General features: G+C 46.3%; 7 protein-coding genes across 7 annotated transcripts; 3 read left to right on the forward strand and 4 right to left on the reverse strand.

Annotated features, from left to right (window-relative positions):
- Positions 1-258: 258 nt before the first annotated feature.
- On the reverse strand, positions 259-1998 carry BKA55DRAFT_696519 (uncharacterized protein; the record flags this gene model as incomplete). The annotated part of the gene is made up of 2 exons (XM_046200270.1): positions 259-420; positions 490-1998. 2 exons carry the CDS (start codon positions 1996-1998, stop codon positions 259-261), a joined length of 1671 nt encoding a protein of 556 aa, XP_046043222.1.
- Positions 1999-2288: 290 nt separating this feature from the next.
- Positions 2289-4772, forward strand: BKA55DRAFT_525695 (Six-hairpin glycosidase-like protein; the record flags this gene model as incomplete). Its single annotated transcript, XM_046188776.1, has 1 exon — positions 2289-4772. One exon carries the CDS (start codon positions 2289-2291, stop codon positions 4770-4772), a length of 2484 nt encoding a protein of 827 aa, XP_046043223.1.
- A 973-nt stretch (positions 4773-5745) lies between these two features.
- Positions 5746-7402, forward strand: BKA55DRAFT_526063 (uncharacterized protein; the record flags this gene model as incomplete). Its single annotated transcript, XM_046188798.1, has 11 exons — positions 5746-5967; positions 6023-6123; position 6178; positions 6253-6290; positions 6352-6412; positions 6482-6523; positions 6591-6634; positions 6688-6765; positions 6824-7151; positions 7218-7296; positions 7344-7402. The coding sequence occupies 11 exons, from the start codon at positions 5746-5748 to the stop codon at positions 7400-7402; spliced, it is 1053 nt and encodes a 350-aa protein (XP_046043224.1).
- Positions 7403-9429: 2027 nt separating this feature from the next.
- On the reverse strand, positions 9430-11231 carry BKA55DRAFT_526091 (Alpha/Beta hydrolase protein; the record flags this gene model as incomplete). Its single annotated transcript, XM_046188802.1, has 4 exons — positions 9430-10388; positions 10446-10621; positions 10693-10980; positions 11062-11231. The coding sequence occupies 4 exons, from the start codon at positions 11229-11231 to the stop codon at positions 9430-9432; spliced, it is 1593 nt and encodes a 530-aa protein (XP_046043225.1).
- A 585-nt stretch (positions 11232-11816) lies between these two features.
- BKA55DRAFT_696523 (uncharacterized protein) lies at positions 11817-14301 on the forward strand (the record flags this gene model as incomplete). Its single annotated transcript, XM_046200271.1, has 5 exons — positions 11817-12252; positions 12325-12542; positions 12594-13009; positions 13079-13675; positions 13728-14301. 5 exons carry the CDS (start codon positions 11817-11819, stop codon positions 14299-14301), a joined length of 2241 nt encoding a protein of 746 aa, XP_046043226.1.
- Positions 14302-15878: 1577 nt separating this feature from the next.
- BKA55DRAFT_525687 (uncharacterized protein) lies at positions 15879-16826 on the reverse strand (the record flags this gene model as incomplete). The annotated part of the gene is made up of 1 exon (XM_046188774.1): positions 15879-16826. One exon carries the CDS (start codon positions 16824-16826, stop codon positions 15879-15881), a length of 948 nt encoding a protein of 315 aa, XP_046043227.1.
- Positions 16827-17211: 385 nt separating this feature from the next.
- BKA55DRAFT_598805 (uncharacterized protein) lies at positions 17212-18281 on the reverse strand (the record flags this gene model as incomplete). The annotated part of the gene is made up of 3 exons (XM_046196289.1): positions 17212-17235; positions 17301-18139; positions 18215-18281. The coding sequence occupies 3 exons, from the start codon at positions 18279-18281 to the stop codon at positions 17212-17214; spliced, it is 930 nt and encodes a 309-aa protein (XP_046043228.1).
- Between the last annotated feature and the right edge of the window lie 26 nt (positions 18282-18307).

Raw genomic sequence — 18307 nt, forward strand, 5'->3', positions numbered from 1 at the left:
GATCTGTTACTTAATTGAGAGTTCGGCATGATTACACCATGATAATGTGACCAATATTATTCCATGACGGCATGATAGAACAACAAGCAGTCCACTCAACTGGACGAATTCCACTCCGAGGAATAGACACGATAGTTGCAATCGACAAGTAGCAAGCGTATTGTTGATCATGAAATTACCATGATTTGTAACCGAAAAGCTACAGTCTCGATCCTGATCCATCAAGAATACGATCAACATGGAGACTCTTGTATCGTTTTACAGCCCGCCAGCAAGTTCATCCGAAGCTTTTGAGTCTAGCTGTGCCAACAAATCCAGCAAGTTGTCAAATTGAGATCGCGCAACCCTTTCAATCGTGTCGTTTCCGGCGTTGTCAACGAGGTGAAGGAGTATAGTCCCAACACGACGAATTCGCTCGACCTAGATAAAACGAGCGTTTGTTTAGTTTGCAACTGCTAACAGTGTTATGCAATAATTATTGGCACTCACTGCGGGCTCTCCCTGGACTTGGAAGCAGTAAAAAGGCACTATGTGTAATTCATGTAGGAAATCTCTCACAATCTCAATCTTCCGGGTAGCACAAGAAATAGATTGACGGTTGAGCCCGACAAGAGCATGGAAGTTATTGTCGATACACTCTTGTAGAATGACGAGCCTTATACAATGAAACACGGTCATTATATTACTTCTCTGCGTCCAGAAGCACTTATTCTGGTAAGAAGTGACCTGCTCGTCGTCCCAATCAGAACTATGGTCAGGATTTCTGAGCCAAGCTGGCAACTCATCCGCAAGACTTGTGAATATCAGATACAACTCGCTCAAACGAGATATTTCTTGCTGCATGTCTACGGGTTGTATCGGGCCGCGCAGTTGGCGACTTGAGAGAGATCTTATCTCGTCGAGCAGACTGGCGGCAGCAACCCAGATGCGTCGTTTCAGATGGAAACCAACAAAAAGACGCGATTCGAGGCTGTTTTCGTTTACCTTTCGACTAGTATCCAGAAGGAATTCCTCATCATGGCCATTTTCAAGTAGAGTAAAGTCACGCTTAAAGAATTCCTCGTTGAGGATTGGAGGACGTGATTGCAAAACAGCCGAGGTTTTGTCAGCTAGATACAAGAGCCAGAAACTCGCACGGAGCGAAGGTGCCTCAAGCTTGGAATGCTCTTGCACGGATATCTCGTTGTAAAGCCTCATTCGCTGCGCTAGATAGGCCGCCTCTGCGTGATAATGGTATGACGTGCCGACCCTGCCGGTGCTGTTTTGCATAGCAGCAGAGTGCCACATACGGATGACAAGAGATGTCGAATCTGGATGCTCGAGGTCATGTTCCTCATATCTCCTAAGCATGGCTCTCGACGCTGATAGAAACGATGCCGCCAACAGAGCTCGTTGAGAAGGGAGACGATCGGGCAAGACGGACATGACAGAGGCGCAGAGTGCTGTGGCTAGGGTAAACTTTCGCAAGTATGACACTTGCTGATGAAAATCCGAGGCTGAGGAGATCAGGCTCGCAAATGGCGGAACGTTCTCTGCCGTGATGAGGAGAGCGGCAGCGCGGAGTGTGGGCTCATGAGCTACCGGAGTGTTTGGAAACTGATACTGAACGAAAAAATCAACACACTTGCGAACCGCGTCGACGATGGGTTCTGGGCTCAAAAGGGCGCCAGCTGTGACCTGCAGGGTTGAGTGAACATGTGCAGGGTCGAGGTAGAAGTCGAGGCCGAGGCTGGAGTCACGACGAGCGGATTCGGAGCCTGGAGGGGGTAGTGATTGAGGAGATACCGAGCTCTGAAATCCGTAGTCCACGGTGCCGCCAAAGGAATGGTCATCTTGCCCAGAATCAACAGGAATACTCCGCACTCTCTGGCTACGCCGTGTTGATGGATGGCTGTAAGTACAGTCAAGGTGCGAGATTCGACAATTGGAGCAGGGCTCAATGCCATCACATCTGACTTTGCGTCTCTTGCAGGCATTGCAGGCATGTGCAGGTGGCATTGCGTCTCCGTGGGATGCGAGAGTGAGAGTGAGAGTGTGAGTGAGCAGTCAGTCAATGGCTATTCCGCGGAATCGGTTTGTCTTATGGGTATCAAATGTGGGGTTGGGAGCAGAAGGTCCTAATTTAGTTAGCGAGCCCTATACGCGTATGCGGCGTGCATCCCGTTCCGTAGTGTGCGTGGTATTCCACCCTGGTTCCACGCATCATGACATACTGCTCATTAACGTGTCAAATCCCAACATGATCACCTGGCCTACTCGTCCTTTGTCGGTTTCTCTCCCAAGCCAGAATGTCAGCTACTTTTGATAGAACATGGATGTGGCACCCATCATTCCCCGAAGACATATCCGATACAGCTGGACTATTCGTCCATTTTAGGAGGCAGTTCTCGATTGACTCTGGCAGCGTACCCGAGTCTCTCAAGATCCATATCACTGCCGACACCAAGTACAAGCTTTATGTGAATCACCAACTAGTCGCTTTCGGCCCCGTCAAAGGCGACCATAACTTATGGTTCTATGATGAGCTTGACATTGGACCGTATCTCAAGGAAGGAGATAACTATATCGGCGTCCACGTTCTCCGCTTCTTTTACTCGACACAATATGCCCCAGCCTTTCCTCGCCTGCCCACTGGGGGTTTGAGAATCATTCTTCCAGACAAGACCGCACCTTGGCCAGAGCAACTCTCCAGCAGCGACTCATGGGAGACTGCAATCGATCCTGTCAGTCGCCTCCGAGTTGATGAGCCTGAGGATGTCTTTCTTCACATCTACGAAAGTCACCAAGTAGAAGGCTCTAATCGTCCGCTCGATTGGTTGCCAGCTCAGGTCCTCAAGTTCAAGAATTCAACTGGCAACTCGACCCCCTGGCACCTCTCGCCTCGTCTCATACCGCCTTATCGCATTACGGCAGACGCTGGTTTCACAGGAATCCACAACTTGAAAAGCAATGTGCCAATGGAGACATGGAGTGCATTCTTACTTGGACACGAGCATGGCACACTGCAGCGTAGACTGCATCTTGGGCCAGGATCGCGTCATGAGTTGGAGCTCGAGGTCGCCCATCACACAACGGCTTTCATTCGTGCCTGTTTCACACGGCCTTCCGAGAGAGGCGGTCATATCAAGATCACGTATACCGAGAGCTACGAAGACGAGCCGGACTACTATAAAGGCGAGAGAAAGAAAGCCCATCGTAGCGATCGAACAAAACAACTCTTTGGTCCGCATGATATTTATCATTTTCGAGGAGTAGATGGATTCAATCGCCTCGAATATTACGATGAGACGGCACATGAAATTTTTGCCCCGTTCCACTTCCGAACCTTTCGCTTCATCAAGGTCGAGATTCTTGTTGGAACTACAGGCTTGGATTTTCGGGGGCTTGATTTCCAGACTGCGCACTACCCTCTAGACGTTAGAGCAGTATTTTCAGCCACACGAGGACCAAGCTATAGCAACTCTGCCGCTGCTGTGGATGATTTGTGGAATACTAGCATACGCACTTTGGTGAATTGCATGCATGACTGCTACGAGGACTGTCCTTTCTATGAACAGATGCAGTACGCCATGGATACTAGAAGCTCTGCAATCTTCACTTATTGTATCTCCGGGGATGATACGTTGGCACGACAAGCTATCATCCAGCTACATAATTCTTTTCAGCCGAGAATCGGATTAACAGCAAGCAGAGCGCCTACTCATAGACAGCAGTTCATCTCTCATTTTTCACTATATTGGATCTGCATGTTGTGTGATCACCATGACTACTATGGTGATGAAGCGTTTTTATCACAGTTCATGCCCATCGCAGATGCCATTTTAACATACTTTGAATCTCGCGTCGATTCTGGATTGCATCTCGTTAAGCTCCAATTCGGACCAGATACCGGTATATGGCATTTTATAGACTGGACAAAGGAGTGGAAGCCGTACGGATATCCACCTGTCTTCGAGCGTACTGGCATCTCTACCTACACAAATGCGATCTACGCCTACACTTTGAGCGCCATATCCAAGCTGATCAGTGCTCTTGGAAGACCCGCACTTGGAGACGAATACAGGGACCGCGCCAGGCGTATTGTTTCATCTCTTCGGGCGCATTGTTTTGACGGCGAGTTCTTCACCGACAGTCTGGTTTCTGCTTACGCCGAGCACGAAATGCCAACATATAGCCAGCATAGCCAAATTTGGGCTGTGCTGAGCGGAGCCATCAGTGGCGGAGAGGCACAGACACTGTTGCGGAAAAGCACAGAGCGGACAGTCGCTGGACAATTCATTCAGGAATCAGTCGCCATGTCCTTCTATACGCTTCGAGCCTTTTCTCTTGCAGGAGGTAGCGTCTATGAAGACCATTTCCACCAGTTTTGGAAACCGTGGCACGATCAACTGGCACTGCATGTCACCACCTGGGTCGAGGACGCTGTCGCCCAACGCTCTGACTGTCACGCCTGGGGAAGTGTGCCCCTCTATGAGTTTATGGCGGAAGTTGCTGGGGTGCGGCCAGATCGCCCTGGCTGGAAAGCTATCAAGTTTCAACCAAGGTTGGGACTCTACTCTAGCCTAAGTGCTACTGTACCTGTTGGCACAGTCGGCGGTGAGACATTGGGAGCCGTACATGTTTCGTGGACTGGATTTGATGCTGGCGTGAAGATAGTCGTTAGAGGGGAGAAGCTAGTATCTCGACCGATTCCTTTGCATATAGTCCTGCCGAACCAAGACCTGCGTCTAGATTGGACAGGACATCAGTTAGAGTTTACGATAAGCGCCTAGATGTGGCAACTGATTTGGTATAGACGCACAGAAATACATTTTAGTCCTTGATGCGAGCTCAATGATCCCGAGGTTTTGATGTCATTTCGCTGTAGATTGATGAGTATGACTATACTTTACGTTCTAGCCACTAACGCCCGAAGTCCATCGCCATAACCAGTCGCGGCAGCACCAGTGTGCTTGCCATGCATGAGTGGGGACAATCAGGCCATTCGTTTTATCTCCAAAGGATTGTTGAGGTGAACAAAACCGCGAGCATTTCTCCCTCCATGACGCATCAGTACGCTAGGCTCGGACTCATAGAGACATAGGTGGCGAAAGCCGAGGTTTCGTTCCGCAGGATGAATTATTAACGCATTCTTAATCTTGTGACTCTTTGTGTGAACCAGACCAAATTTTGTGCTTTCAATGGACCCCAGCTACCCCTAAGGCGTGGTCCGTTGTACGTACAACCTGTGCTGAGTGGACTAAGAATGTTCAACGGGGCTATTGACTTGACTATTCCTAAAAGATAAAGCTGAACGGAGCCAGGCTCGGGGGTATGGCGCTCAGAGTAGAATGGGGCCAATAGGCAATAACTATCAATCTGGAATGACAAAGCATTCCGCGGAGTGCAAGGACCCCCGCAGGCGTGTCATCAGCTCATGAGTTCTAGTAATGCGGGGCCTGGGCGCTGAACTATCGTGTCGTGTCTGGGGCCCCGGATTGACAGGTAACCCCAGGTTACCCCAGCCTCGGGTCAGAGCTTACCGAGTCTAACGATTTCCCCCTCGCTGGGACCAGCAGATTGTGAATCTGGGTTGTATGTCTAGACTTCAAATGGGGCTCAATACGGCAGTCAGGGCGCAGAGTGCAAAGAATATATTTAGAGTCAACCACCCCCCAATCAGTTTTACCACTGTCCATCTATAACACTGCTCCATCCATCTGCAATCCAGCACCGCCAAGTTAACGAGCTGCAACTAACGACACAATGGCGCATTCCCAGAACACCCTGTCAGACAGGCCCGACCGGGCGCACGTCGAGACTATCCCGGACGATAAGAACATGCCCCAAACTGCTGAGTACCATCCCGAGGAACTCGTCAAGTCCAAGTTCGATGACTTGTCTATCCCGCGCACCGTCTGGGTCTTTAGGCGGGTCTCTCTCGTGGCACTCGCCATTTATACTGGTTATGTCTGCGAAGGTTTTGAGGTGAGTGATTGGCGTGCGGTTGGTGACCGAGGCTCACATGTATATCGTCGCGCAGCTCAAAATCGGTAACAACATCATCGCGAATGCCGGCTTCATCAAACAGTTTGGTCGCCAAGGTGGCTCGGGTGTACAGGCACTTGATCCTACTTGGGGTAAGTTGACATGTACCACCATAACCATGAATTCTCTGATGCTGACCATCATGAATAGTGTCTACATGGACTTCCCTCCTCGTTGGTCCACCTTCTCCTATACTGAAAACAAAGCCAAGACTAACCAAATCAGAATGTCGGTCAAATTGTTACCTTTCTCTACATCCATTGGTAAGCCATACTGCCTGCGCTGTGCGCTTCTGTCATCAAGCCTAACTGCTGACCCTTGCAGGTTCTCTGATAGATTCGGCCGTAAGGCGTGCCTCGGTCTCGCCTGGCTCTGGCTGGCAGTCGTAAGTAGTGAACAGGCAGAGTAGGCTGCTTGAGCAGCAGGTAGCAGGTATCAGGGCTGACTTCTCTAGGGTTGCATTGTTCTCAATTTAGCAAAGACCCCTGCTGTGTGGGTGAGTTCAAGCCGCTTACTACCTTGTGTAAAAAGCATTGTGCGAATGCTGAAACTTATTGTCACAGGCCATTGGAAAGCTTTGCAATGGTGCAGGTGTTGGTATTCTTCAGTAAGAACTACCTACACTACAGTCCTTGTCATTCAGTCGTTAACACTCCCCAGGGTCACTTGTCAGGTCTACGTCATGGAAATATGCCCAAACAACATTCGCGGTGGTATGCTCACCTTTCAAGCTGTCTGGTATGTTTCTCCTTAGTCTGAATCAACACATCCTTGCATGAACTGACCCTCCGTATAGGAGTAATATCGGCAACATCGCCTGCAATGTCATGATGCAGAGGTTGAACAAGAAGCACCCTGATAATTACTCACTTCCATTGCGGATCCTCATTGCTCCTGTTGCAATGATGCTCTTATTTTGGGCTTTCGTTCCTGAATCGCCCTGGTATTACGCACGCCATGGACAGAAGGAGAAAGCGATGAAGTCATTGAAGCTCCTGTATGGTAATGTTGAAGGCTATGACTTTGAACAGGAATACAGCATCATCGAAAAGACGATTTCGCACGAGAGGGAACTCTTGGATGAGGCACCCAAGGTTACACACGTTTTCAAGGGCCTCAATTTGGTATAGTGACCTTTTATTTGTTTCCCTGCTCGTTGGATCAAGTACTCAATACTGACTCCTCAACAGAGACGTACCCTTACGGTCTTATTGCTTGCTGTCAGCGGGCCGTTTGGCGGTCTGTCTATCATTCTGAGTTACTCGACCTGTGAGTTCGTCGTCATTCTCATTCTAAGCATCATCCTAACCGTGCAGATTTCTTTGCCATTGCCGGCCTCTCTGACCCCTTCCTTGCAACTCTCATCCTTTCGTAAGTTATACCTTATGCATAATGCATCTGATCTCCTTGTCAAGCACTAATCTTAATCTTGCTGCTACTAGTTGCTGTAACCTCCTTGCTGTCAGCTTGTGGACTGTGACGACTGACAAATTTGGTCGGCGCACGTTCATCACTATCTCCCAGACTGCCATCTGTGCTTTCCTCTTTATCGCTGGATCTCTGTGGTGGGCTGGAGCTACTACTGGTCATGTGGCCACTGGCACCGCTCTTGTACGTTCCACTCACTCCTCCGCTCTGTTCTTTGCCTGCTTGCCCTTTGATCAAGGTGTAATACTTACACATCTCAGCTATTTATTTGCTGCCTTTGGTCGTTCATGTTCCAGATCGTTAACCTGGCTTATTTTGTCATGTCGGCTGAGATTCCGTCTGCTCTCCTTCGAGGTAAGTCATCGTGCGGTTCTTCATCTTAATGATAGTTGCACTCACTGACAATGATCTAACAGCTAAGACCACTCCTGTTACATTCTTTGCTCAGTCTATTCTGGGAATCGCATTTAGGTAAGTGGATAAAGCTCTATTTAGTTGAGTTTTCTATCTGATTCTTATAGCTATGCTGTCCCACGCATGTTGCTTAAACTCAATATTAAGGCATGCTTTGTCTTTGGCGCCTTTTCCGTGCCAGTCTGCGTTCTTATGTGGCTTTACGTCCCAGAAACCAAGGGGTAAGTAAGTTTCTCTCTTTTGGCATCTGCCGAATTAGAGGGAAGCAACACAGTTTATAAAAACTTTTACCCAGATATGGAGCAAATGAGCTGACTTTTGGTTGTATAGTCGATCCGCCGCTGAGATTGATGAGCTGTATGAGTCCAAGGTTCCAGCTTGGAGATGGTCTAAGACTATTACGTCAGCTGAGAAGCATATGCATACAGTTCTGCTAGTTAAGGACAATAATAAGGACGAGATATAAGCATAATACTATGCATATATTTTTTAAATTAATTTTAACTTAAGTGTTATCTTACTGTGTTCATCTCACTGCTTTGTTTTATGGTCTGATTTAATTTGTTACTCACTGGCTAAGCCAGTGTCGGTCCACTAACCAGCCTGTATGATTGCGCCAAGAGGTTGACAATTGAGAGAGAATTTGGGCTGCTATTAATGCGGAACATATCCTCTTTACGTTTACTCATGGTCGATGTGGTTCTCCGATCAGATACCGATACGCCAAGTCGTGGAAATGACAGCAGTTCAAGTGACCCAGGAATGGGCAACGCAGTACCCATTGGTTCTAGTGACCTGCTTCAGGAGCCGTCAGATGACCCTGAAGCTGAGACGATGGGTGAGCTTTGGAACGAAAACCGAGGGCTTATTACCAGACTTTACATCCAGGAGGATAAAAGACTGCAGGAAGTACGTGATATCATGAGGACGGTGCACAGCTTTGATGCATCAACCCGCTACCTATCGACAACACTTTGACAAATGGGGATTTGGGAAGGATGCCGCCAGTAGGGGAGAAGGAGAGCAAACCGACACAAGACCAAGGCACTCAGAATCGATCAAGGAACCTCGGGCACAGGCGAAGGAAGTCTCAGATTGTATGCATCGCATCCTGACTGGAGCTGAAAGTGAAAGTTACTGGCTCCCAAGCCTTCCCCTGCCGCCTCCAGACATAAGCTCGAATAATCGTCGATAACGTTATCCTTCAACATAGCACGTTACGGGCCCAGACCACGCCACGGCGTTTCAATCCGAATCCTCTGAGAAACTATTATCTCGAAACTCGCTTAAATAAGAACTATAAGAAATTGAACCAATGTTATGTCAATTGTGTAAATGCTGCACTTTAAGACGAAAGGATATAGTTATTGAAATAGACAATAATCATATAGACATTTCGGTAACATCTGACAAGGCGAGACCAGCTTTTAAAGGTATGCATCGAGTTAACGATAATACGAGCCATTAATAACATGTTGTTACACCATCAGTGGAAACTCTTAGAGACTGCTCTAAGCGAGAGGCCAATGTATCTTCCATGCCATTGTCCAGTTCCACCAACTACGACTTTGCAGAGTAAGCACCCCAAGCTTGAGCCAGATTATCGAGACCTATCGCTGACCAAAGTGCTTGAACTTCCTGAGATGGGCCCGCCATGGCTTTCTGTCCTGTTCCCTGACTTTCCCCATTTGACCCATACACTCTGATCTCCTTCGAACTATGAAACTCAGCCCAGGGAGCTTCCCCGTTTGTAAAACCAATGACGTCGCGAGCAAATTCTGTTGCTACTCTCTTTTGTGAATCACCCATGACGCGATTGTAGTTGAGGAAGAGGTAGGCTATGTCAAGACAGTGAGCTGAGCGACCTTGGTGTGGCCCTTCCCATGGGTTAGACTCGTTAAAGTAATAGAGCCATGACTGGGCGGGCCAAAAGGTAGCATAGTGTTTTGATGTGGCGAAATACTTTAGATCTGTCCCGAACTGGAGAATCTTGACGCGGGTTTTCTCATCGTCGTCTGCTTCTGAAATTCCATACAAGTTGAGAAGGCTCTCCAGTCTGGCGTGGTGCTCCTCATGAATGGTCTTCGTCAAAGATCTGGTGAAGTCTCGAGCCAAAGAGCCCTGCTCTCGGTCTGAAAAAAGGCCCAGAACTTCAAAGACGACTGCATCAAAGTCAGTCGAGCCAATCAGTAGAGGCGGTCTATGTTGAGATGAAGCCAAATGAGTCTCGACTGATCGGAATGAGGGCAATTGATCTGTCTCTACAACCGGCTGAAGAGGAATTGAAAGCGGAATCTTGGATAGAATGTCTTCCGGAGATACGGCAGTCAATGCTGCGAGCTGGTCTTCGCTCGATAGTGTTGAGTCTATCCCCAGACATTGGAGTATCGTTTTATAAGCATCTTGGGCAACGTGTTTGGTGGATGAAGGAACAGCCAGGTTGTTTCCACTCAAGCAAATGGCGCGGTCGAAAAGGATTTCTCCTGGTAAATCCAAGTCAAGGAGGTGCATGATGGAGCCTGACATAAATCGTCAGCAGACCTGTCTACAAAAGTCTAGCTGTTAGGAATACTTACTGCCTCCTGCGCTCTGGCCAATGGCAGTGATGCGAGTTGGATCGCCTGAAAATCCGCCAATATTCCGACGAACCCATTGAAATGCTGTCTTTTGATCGAGGATACTTCTATTTGGAGGGATACCTGTCGCTCTCATCTCTTTACTGTCCAGGAATCCTGCAACTCCGAGTCGGTAACTGTTTATAATTAGTAACAGAGGTTTTCAACAAGATCAAGTATAAAACCTGATTTGAAGAAGGCGTCCTACTTGATCGACACGCCGATAATGGGCTTCCCGATCGATTGGGAATATGCGACGATGGCAGCCATATCATAATGCGGAGCCCCACTGTCACCGATGATGAATGCTCCTCCATGGATAAATACAAGCACGGGAAGTTTTGCATTGTTCTCGTCAGTGTTCACTTCTGGCACAGTTATGTCGAGAGTCAAGCCATTGAGATCAGACATAGGACGGTAATCGGGCTTGACAAGGGTCTTCTGAATCAGGCCAAACTCAATGTCGCAGGCCAATGGGGGTCTAACTACAGTCGGGCTGTGAAGAGGAAGGACTATTAGCTCGAGCCATACGGGCAGATCTGGCACGACAAATAAACTGGAAGTCGCGAGAACTCACCCTCGACTTGTCGCGTCTATTGTTCCTCCATAATCGGTTCTTAGTTCTGGACCAGCAAATCGATGAGCCAGGCTGGCATACTGAATGCCGAGGTATTGCACTACTCCTTGACCATCTAACCTGAGTCCTCGAATGTCGCCCAGTTGGGAATGGTTAAGCGTAATCGTCATGATTGGAGCAAAAAAGAGGGGAATAGGAGATTATGAAATGTTTACAAATGGCGGAGTAAAAAGGAGGCCATTGCAATTGGAGCTGAAGCGACGACTTTAAGACGTCAACGACTTTCATTCAATGCAGAGCAACAAGTTCTGCATTGCCATTACTGGTTGAACTCTTCCTTGTTACCCCGGGTTTCTCCCCGCCTAGGCAGCTATCCGATGCGCCGAGCTGGGGATAAGAGTGCACTTGCCGCCAGATGATACCTCGAATAACACGTGGGCGATTATCATTACCCGGTCCAGTAACTTCTCAGGCATCTGTAAGCGAGAGACGAGGAGTTTTCTGGGTATACCCCGCTAAACCTGGGTTATGATGCAGTCTACCCGCTCGCTTCCCCGCACAAGATGCAGATATTGATATCACTAACTTGCAAGCGTTAGAGTCTCGGCTCTGTCAACGGCAGATGATCGTATGGCCATGTTAAACCAAGCATCTCCATCTTGGCATAGTAGATTGATCTTGAATCCAATCCCCACTATGCTCATTCGATTCATGGACAGCACCATAACAGTATCACCATTGACATCATCCTCGTAATGCCTCGTCCCAAAGTTCGTGCGGAAGATCGTAGACGCGCTGTGATAGCCTGCGTGCCCTGCCAAAATAGCAAGAAGAGATGTGACTCTCAATCTCCATGCGCTAATTGCCGGCGGCGAGACTACGTCCCCTATTGCATCTACGATCCTGAGGCAGCTCGCCCGCGTCGCATGAGCAGCAAAGCACAACGTCGAGCCATGGGAAGACAGAGTGGCACCACCTCCGAGAGCAGTGATCGCTGCTCCAGCCTAGACTTTATTGTTTGTTCCGACGTGGCATCATCCGCGAATGAGAGCGATACACACGAGCAGGTGCAGGCACCTCAAACTCCAGAGTCCACCGCGGGACAACAGTCGAACGAGACCCCCGATACGGCATTCTCATCTTGCATGTCAAACATTGGCAGCCATGAGCATAATCCAGAAAGCGAGAACAGTGAGTAGTTCACATCAAGAAATAGTAAACCAGCCCCCAACGGCCTTCAAAAGCTTATCCCCGGGTTTGCAGTATCAATGGGCGATTCTGCGTCACTCTCTTTTCTCGACTTCTTACGTCACACGTTCCTCTGTTATATGGGGCCATCCCCGTTCACTGATAAAGACCGGGCCAAGGCTATGCTCGAGTCGGCGTATCCTCAAGCCTCACACGACATCACCGAGGACAGTCCAGACAGCCAGCTTACCTTGGAAGAGAAGCGAGACTATATCCAGAGATTCTTGGTAGCGGTATGGATGATGTTCTAGTCCGACAAGTATTGAACTAACATAGTGTCGTAGACCACCGGCATAATATATATTTACTCCCCCCAGCAAATGTTAGAGCTACTCGAAGAGACGGAAGAAAGCAGGGGACACTCAGACGCCAATAGTGCGTCTCAACCTTATCATAAAGGCGCCATCATCGATTTGGCCATAGCTATCGGCGGACAAGGTTGTAGAACGAGCCCTAAGAGTCTATATCATGCGCAAAAGCATTTCGATCGCGGACAAAAGTTGGCTTTTGAGGGTATGCTCTTAGACCCGACCGGTGATCTAGTAGCTATCTTTCTGCTGATGAGTATCTACATGTTGAATGCATGTAAGAGAGACGGGGCTTTTATATATCTTGGTGTTGCGACTCGAGTTGCCCATGCGATCGGTCTACATTTACCCGAGTCTTATCGCAATCTAAGGCCAGAAACGCATAGATTCAGGTAGGCAACCTTACTGATTCTGGACTTGAGCGCAATAATGTTGAGAAACTAACATACATGTACCACCAGGCTTCAGGTATGGAAAAGCCTGCGGATATTAGACATTGCATTCGGCGCAGTCCTCGCCCAAACACCGGCCTCATCCCCAAGAAGGGGAATAAGTAATCCATCCTTCTCAGTCCCAGATGGCCCAGAACCGTGCACGCCAGAATTCACATCCATGTCAGCGTGTTACGGGGTCTGCACTATACTCGAACAGATCACATATCACCTCAACAACAAACAGGACACGAATTTGACATCAATAAAAGAACTTCTGAGACAACTTCGTGATTGGAGCTCAGCACTGCCATCGAGCATGACAAACTGCACAGTCAGCTCTCCGATTTCTCCCAAGCAGTGGCGCCAGACGTTGGGCAACTTTGCTGTCTCAGCCTTCTATTACTATGCTGTTATGTTGGCTACTAGACCAATTCTGATATCATATATGCTCGTGAAACTGAAACGCTTAGACCCGTCAGATGCTTCATCTGGGCCATATCATACAAGTGATCGGGAGACAAAGGAGTTGGCCCAGGTCTGCATTGATGCGGCTGTTTTACTCGTGGAGACAACGCGTAGAACACAATCTGCGGGCCTGCTCATACAGAACATGACATTACTCAAGTAAGAACTCCTACTTTCCCTGGTTTAAACTCTATCCTAACTGTACATCAAGAGCTTGGATATTTAGCGCCTGTCTCATTATGGCCTTTTCCCTTTTCGTAGAGGCCACGCTATCAGAAAAGTCTACAACGTTTGAGATAGAGGCAGCTCTACATAGCGGAATTGGCATCATTCGGGACCTGGATCGAACAAGTCCTCAAGCCCATCGCTATCTAGATGTCTTGACAGAGCTTCGCAATGCGCTGCAGAGTTACCGCGAGCGTCTGGTTCCACCCCAGAGAAAGAGTAACGGGCAGTTTCTCAGCCAGATCTTTGTTCTGGATCAAGAAAAGAGTGCTCCAGCAGATATGGACACTGATATGACAACGTTAGCGTCCTCAGTCGTGCCCCCTGAGCTGGGCGATGAATCGTCCGGAGGGCTCTTGATGTTGCAACAGGTAACAGAAGCGACGCAGAATATGAGCAGTATGTGGCGTATACCAGATGAAAGCCAAGCATTTGTTGATGAATGTCTGCCCATGGCCTTGGGAGGATCTGATATACACTGGGATGGGATATCGGTCCAGGGAACAGACAATTTCCTGTTCGATACAGAGCCGTTCACAGATATGCTAAGCCATTTCTAGATGGTAAAATTAGTGTCCAAAAGTCTCTGGACGCTGCCCCGCCAACGTATAACCCACCAGACAAAATCAGACTGACCCCTAACTGCAAATATAGCCAAAACTTCGATAATTCTTATCGGAAATGGATAGAATCTTATCTATATTATGCGCAAAGCGCCAAAGAAACCATGAATTTACGGACATAGTTAAGGCTCTTATTATACAAGCTGTAGAGAGCGGAAAGTTATACTGAGCTATTGCTTGCAAGGCAAGATATTCGCCTTAAATAATTGCAAATATTATTTAATGCTAGAAAACTCTATAGACTCTAGATAATAAACTAAGATCTAGATATCCCTAAAAACTTATAATTTAGCAGATTTAGTATATATTACTTTTATTAAAATGTAACTATTATATTATATATAAAAAGCTTATTAACTTTTTAAGTAATTATATCTTATAAATAATAATATACTAAGTTATATAATTTTATTATAATTATAAATAAAGGGCTATATAAAGGATATTACTATCTAAAGAAACTACTTATTAGTAACTTTTATAATATTAAGCTTAAAAAGAAGATTTAGATAAATTATTAAAGGTTTATTAATTTAAAGTTTATAGATAGATGCCGCTTAGGAATCTTTTACTTAACTAATAATACCTTTAGACTATTTTTAGTAATAAATTATTAGTTTAATTATAACTTAATTATAAATAAGGCTAGATATTCTATAAGCCTTATAAGAAGTTTATAAAGGAATTAGTTAATATAATAATTTATAAAAAGTCTTAATTATTAATTATAGTTTAGGGAGCAATTTAGAGAGGAGGAAAATCTAATATTATTATTATAATCTATAATTAGACTGCTAAAAGAAGAGGATATACTTCTTAAGTTATTAATAGGCTTTAATAGAAGGTTTACTTCCTATATATAAGGGATTTTATTAATTTTAATAAGATAATGCTTATATTTATATATTAAAGTCTATAATAAACTAGCTATTAGAATATAGCATATCCTGGATTAACTAGCCTGCTTACAGCCCTGATTTAAACCTAATTAAGCATATATAGAAGTAATTAAAGCTAAATATTAAAAAGATGTTTCCTTAATTAGATCTCTTAAAAAATAATAATATTAATAGAGCAAAGTTAATTAAATGTATTAAGTTGGCGTAGGCAGTAATTACACCAGATTAAATTAACCGCTTAATTAACTCACTTCCCTGATAAATTAATGCCTGCATTTACGCCTAGGGATAGTATATAAAATATTAAAGAGAAAATTCAGGGCTTTAAAATGATATACTTTTTATTATTGTTGACCTTTATTTAATTAAATTCTGTATAAGTAAAGTTATTACTGTTAAATGGATTGAGTTGCTACAGGGTGGGGTGTCCAGAGACTTTTGGAGCATAATTTTACCCTGATGCCAAAATATACAATCTAGATTAAAGTCGCTACTATAAATGCCAGTATAGTTAATATTAACGGCTTATTTTTTTAATTCTTAAATTATTTATTATTTAAGTATTACTTACTAGTAATATCCTTAAAAGGTTATACTAGAGTTTATTTAAAATATTTACTTATTCTCAATTAGTGTCTTAAGAATTTCAGCAGGTGTATTCTTTGGCCCAGCAAGCTGGAGAACCTCCTTGCTTGTTGTGGCGACTCCGCATTTCCCCTCCCATGCAGTTTCTGGAGCATGCTTAATTGATAGGATGACGTTCTTGGATTGCTGAGTTTGGGCTGCGGCATATTCAATAAAGGACATGTCCTTGAAGATGACATCCTCAACTTTGGTACCGATATACTCCTCAACAAGATCGACAATTTGACGTCCAGTGATATCCTCGGGCCCGTTCATGACGTATTTAGCCTTATTATGCCGGGTAATGTCCTCCGTAGCCAGAAGGTAGGCTGCAAATACTCCTACTTCATTGGAATCGATGGGGCCAACAGCAGCATCCTCTGAAGCCATGAGCCTCAACGTCTCTTGCTTCCCGGTCTCGCGGAACGTCTTGATGAAACCGGCAGCGGGACCAAGCCAAAATTGCGTAAAGACATTAGGTTGCAATGAAGTCCATTTTAACCTATCAAACTCGGGCGAGCTCAGCAAGGCCTCAATCGCCCAATGCGTCCTCGGATAATAGGCGGGGCAATCAGGACGGACGTTTGCAGCGGTTGTTGAAATGCGCACGACATATTCAACGCCAGCATGGAGAGCAGCGAGATGGAATGTAGACTCCTCGGCAAAGTGGTTAGGTTCGTTGTGCGAGGCAATAAAAGCCCTGACGACGTGGCGTTCTCGAAGCCAGTCGGCGGTGATCTCAACCCAGTTCTGTTCAATGACCTCGACGTTAGGCAAACGAGCGAGTTGCTGTGCAGCAGCTCCGCTTGAGGAACGCGTGAGAGCAAGAATCTTATATCCAGAGAAGGTCTTGTTGTCTTTCAGAAGTTCCGACAACGTTGCGACAACGCCTCTTCCGGTATTGCCAGTGGCGCCGGCGACAAGAAATGTAGGAGTCATGTTCGCGAGAGAAGTACTGAATGAAGTAGAGACTGAAGGATTGCATTAAAAAACCAGTTTCTATCAGGCAATGGGGTTTTATATTATTACCATAGCTGCAGGTTTTGCGATAAGTTATCAAGCCGATTATAAAGGTTCGGGGTGATTATTAAACAGAACCTATTATTAAGATAGAGCTGTATAACGTTACCATGGTCCCATTATATATACTCCACTATCTTTTATTAATTATGGAAATACCTAGCCATAAAAAAACAAGACTGACCTTCTACCCATTGCATGAGCTGGCTGGTATTACCAACCGATACTATGCTTAGACCAAAATAGAATTCAGGTCATGAGTGCTAATATGGATGACGATATACTTGATATCGATGTGCCTGTTTCAAATATCGGACCATTCATCACCCTAATGTCTAATGTTAGCAAATATCCTCTCAAAAGTATATCGCAGAATCAAATCATGGTACTTACCGTCCCAAGAGCCTTTTGCCCGCGCCAGAAGTCATCTGTAAGAGGTCCAAACCACTCTGACATTGTCTTATCAATGCCTTCCTCAGTATCAAACCCTCGACCACCAGCGACCAGAACAGACTTTCCGCTCAAAGACTTGTCAGTTGCCAGCTGAGCGATGAACTGCGCAACGTCATTGGGCGCATTCAGTGGGAGACGATGCTTCCCCCAGATGGAACGCACATTATCGATCATTTGTGTATCCGTAGCCCAGGGACACACGACGTTGATGCGAATGTTGAACTTGGCTGTAGCCAGCGCTCTTAATGACCTCATCAGTCCTATAATGCCATGCTTTGCAGCACTGTAGGCAAAGAGACCAGCTGCTTCGACTATTCCAGCGATGGAAGACACCAAGACAATGGATTTCGAGAAGTCATTTGGCCTCGTCGGATCCTTATCAACCTTCATAAAAGCAAGGGCTATTCGGCAAAAGAGAACAACGCTCGTCAAGTTGATATCGATAGTATCTTTCAGTGGTTGGGGCTCGGTCATAACCGCCTCGAGGCTCAACTGGTCTGGCCCAAACCAACCATTGGGTTCAATCACAGCAGCGCAAGAGATTGCAATGTCGACATGCCCTTTTTCTTCATATGGCGTCTTGAAGAGTTGTAGCTGTTCGTTGTAGTTACGAACGTCGAGCTTCTGAAAATGTACCGATCCGCCACCGTGAGGCGTGCTTGACTGGAGATGACTAACGAGTTGGTGGCCCTTTACATCATCCCAGTCTCCGAAATAGACATGGGCGCCTCTCGTGTACAGCAACGAGATGGTTGCTGCTCCAATTCCTTGGGCGCCGCCTATACGCATTATAAATTAGTAACAGACATAAGATGGAACTTGCTGGATTTGAATAGCGAGATGATGGGCAATACCTGTCATAACAACCACCTTCCCTTTCACATCATCTACAATTTCGGAGCAGAACCGTATCTCGGCCATGGTCAGTTCAAAGTTGCTCAGTTAGA

Source organism: Fusarium redolens (genome assembly GCF_020744475.1).
Source record: "Fusarium redolens strain MPI-CAGE-AT-0023 chromosome Unknown BKA55scaffold_22, whole genome shotgun sequence".
Taxonomy (NCBI): domain Eukaryota; kingdom Fungi; phylum Ascomycota; class Sordariomycetes; order Hypocreales; family Nectriaceae; genus Fusarium; species Fusarium redolens.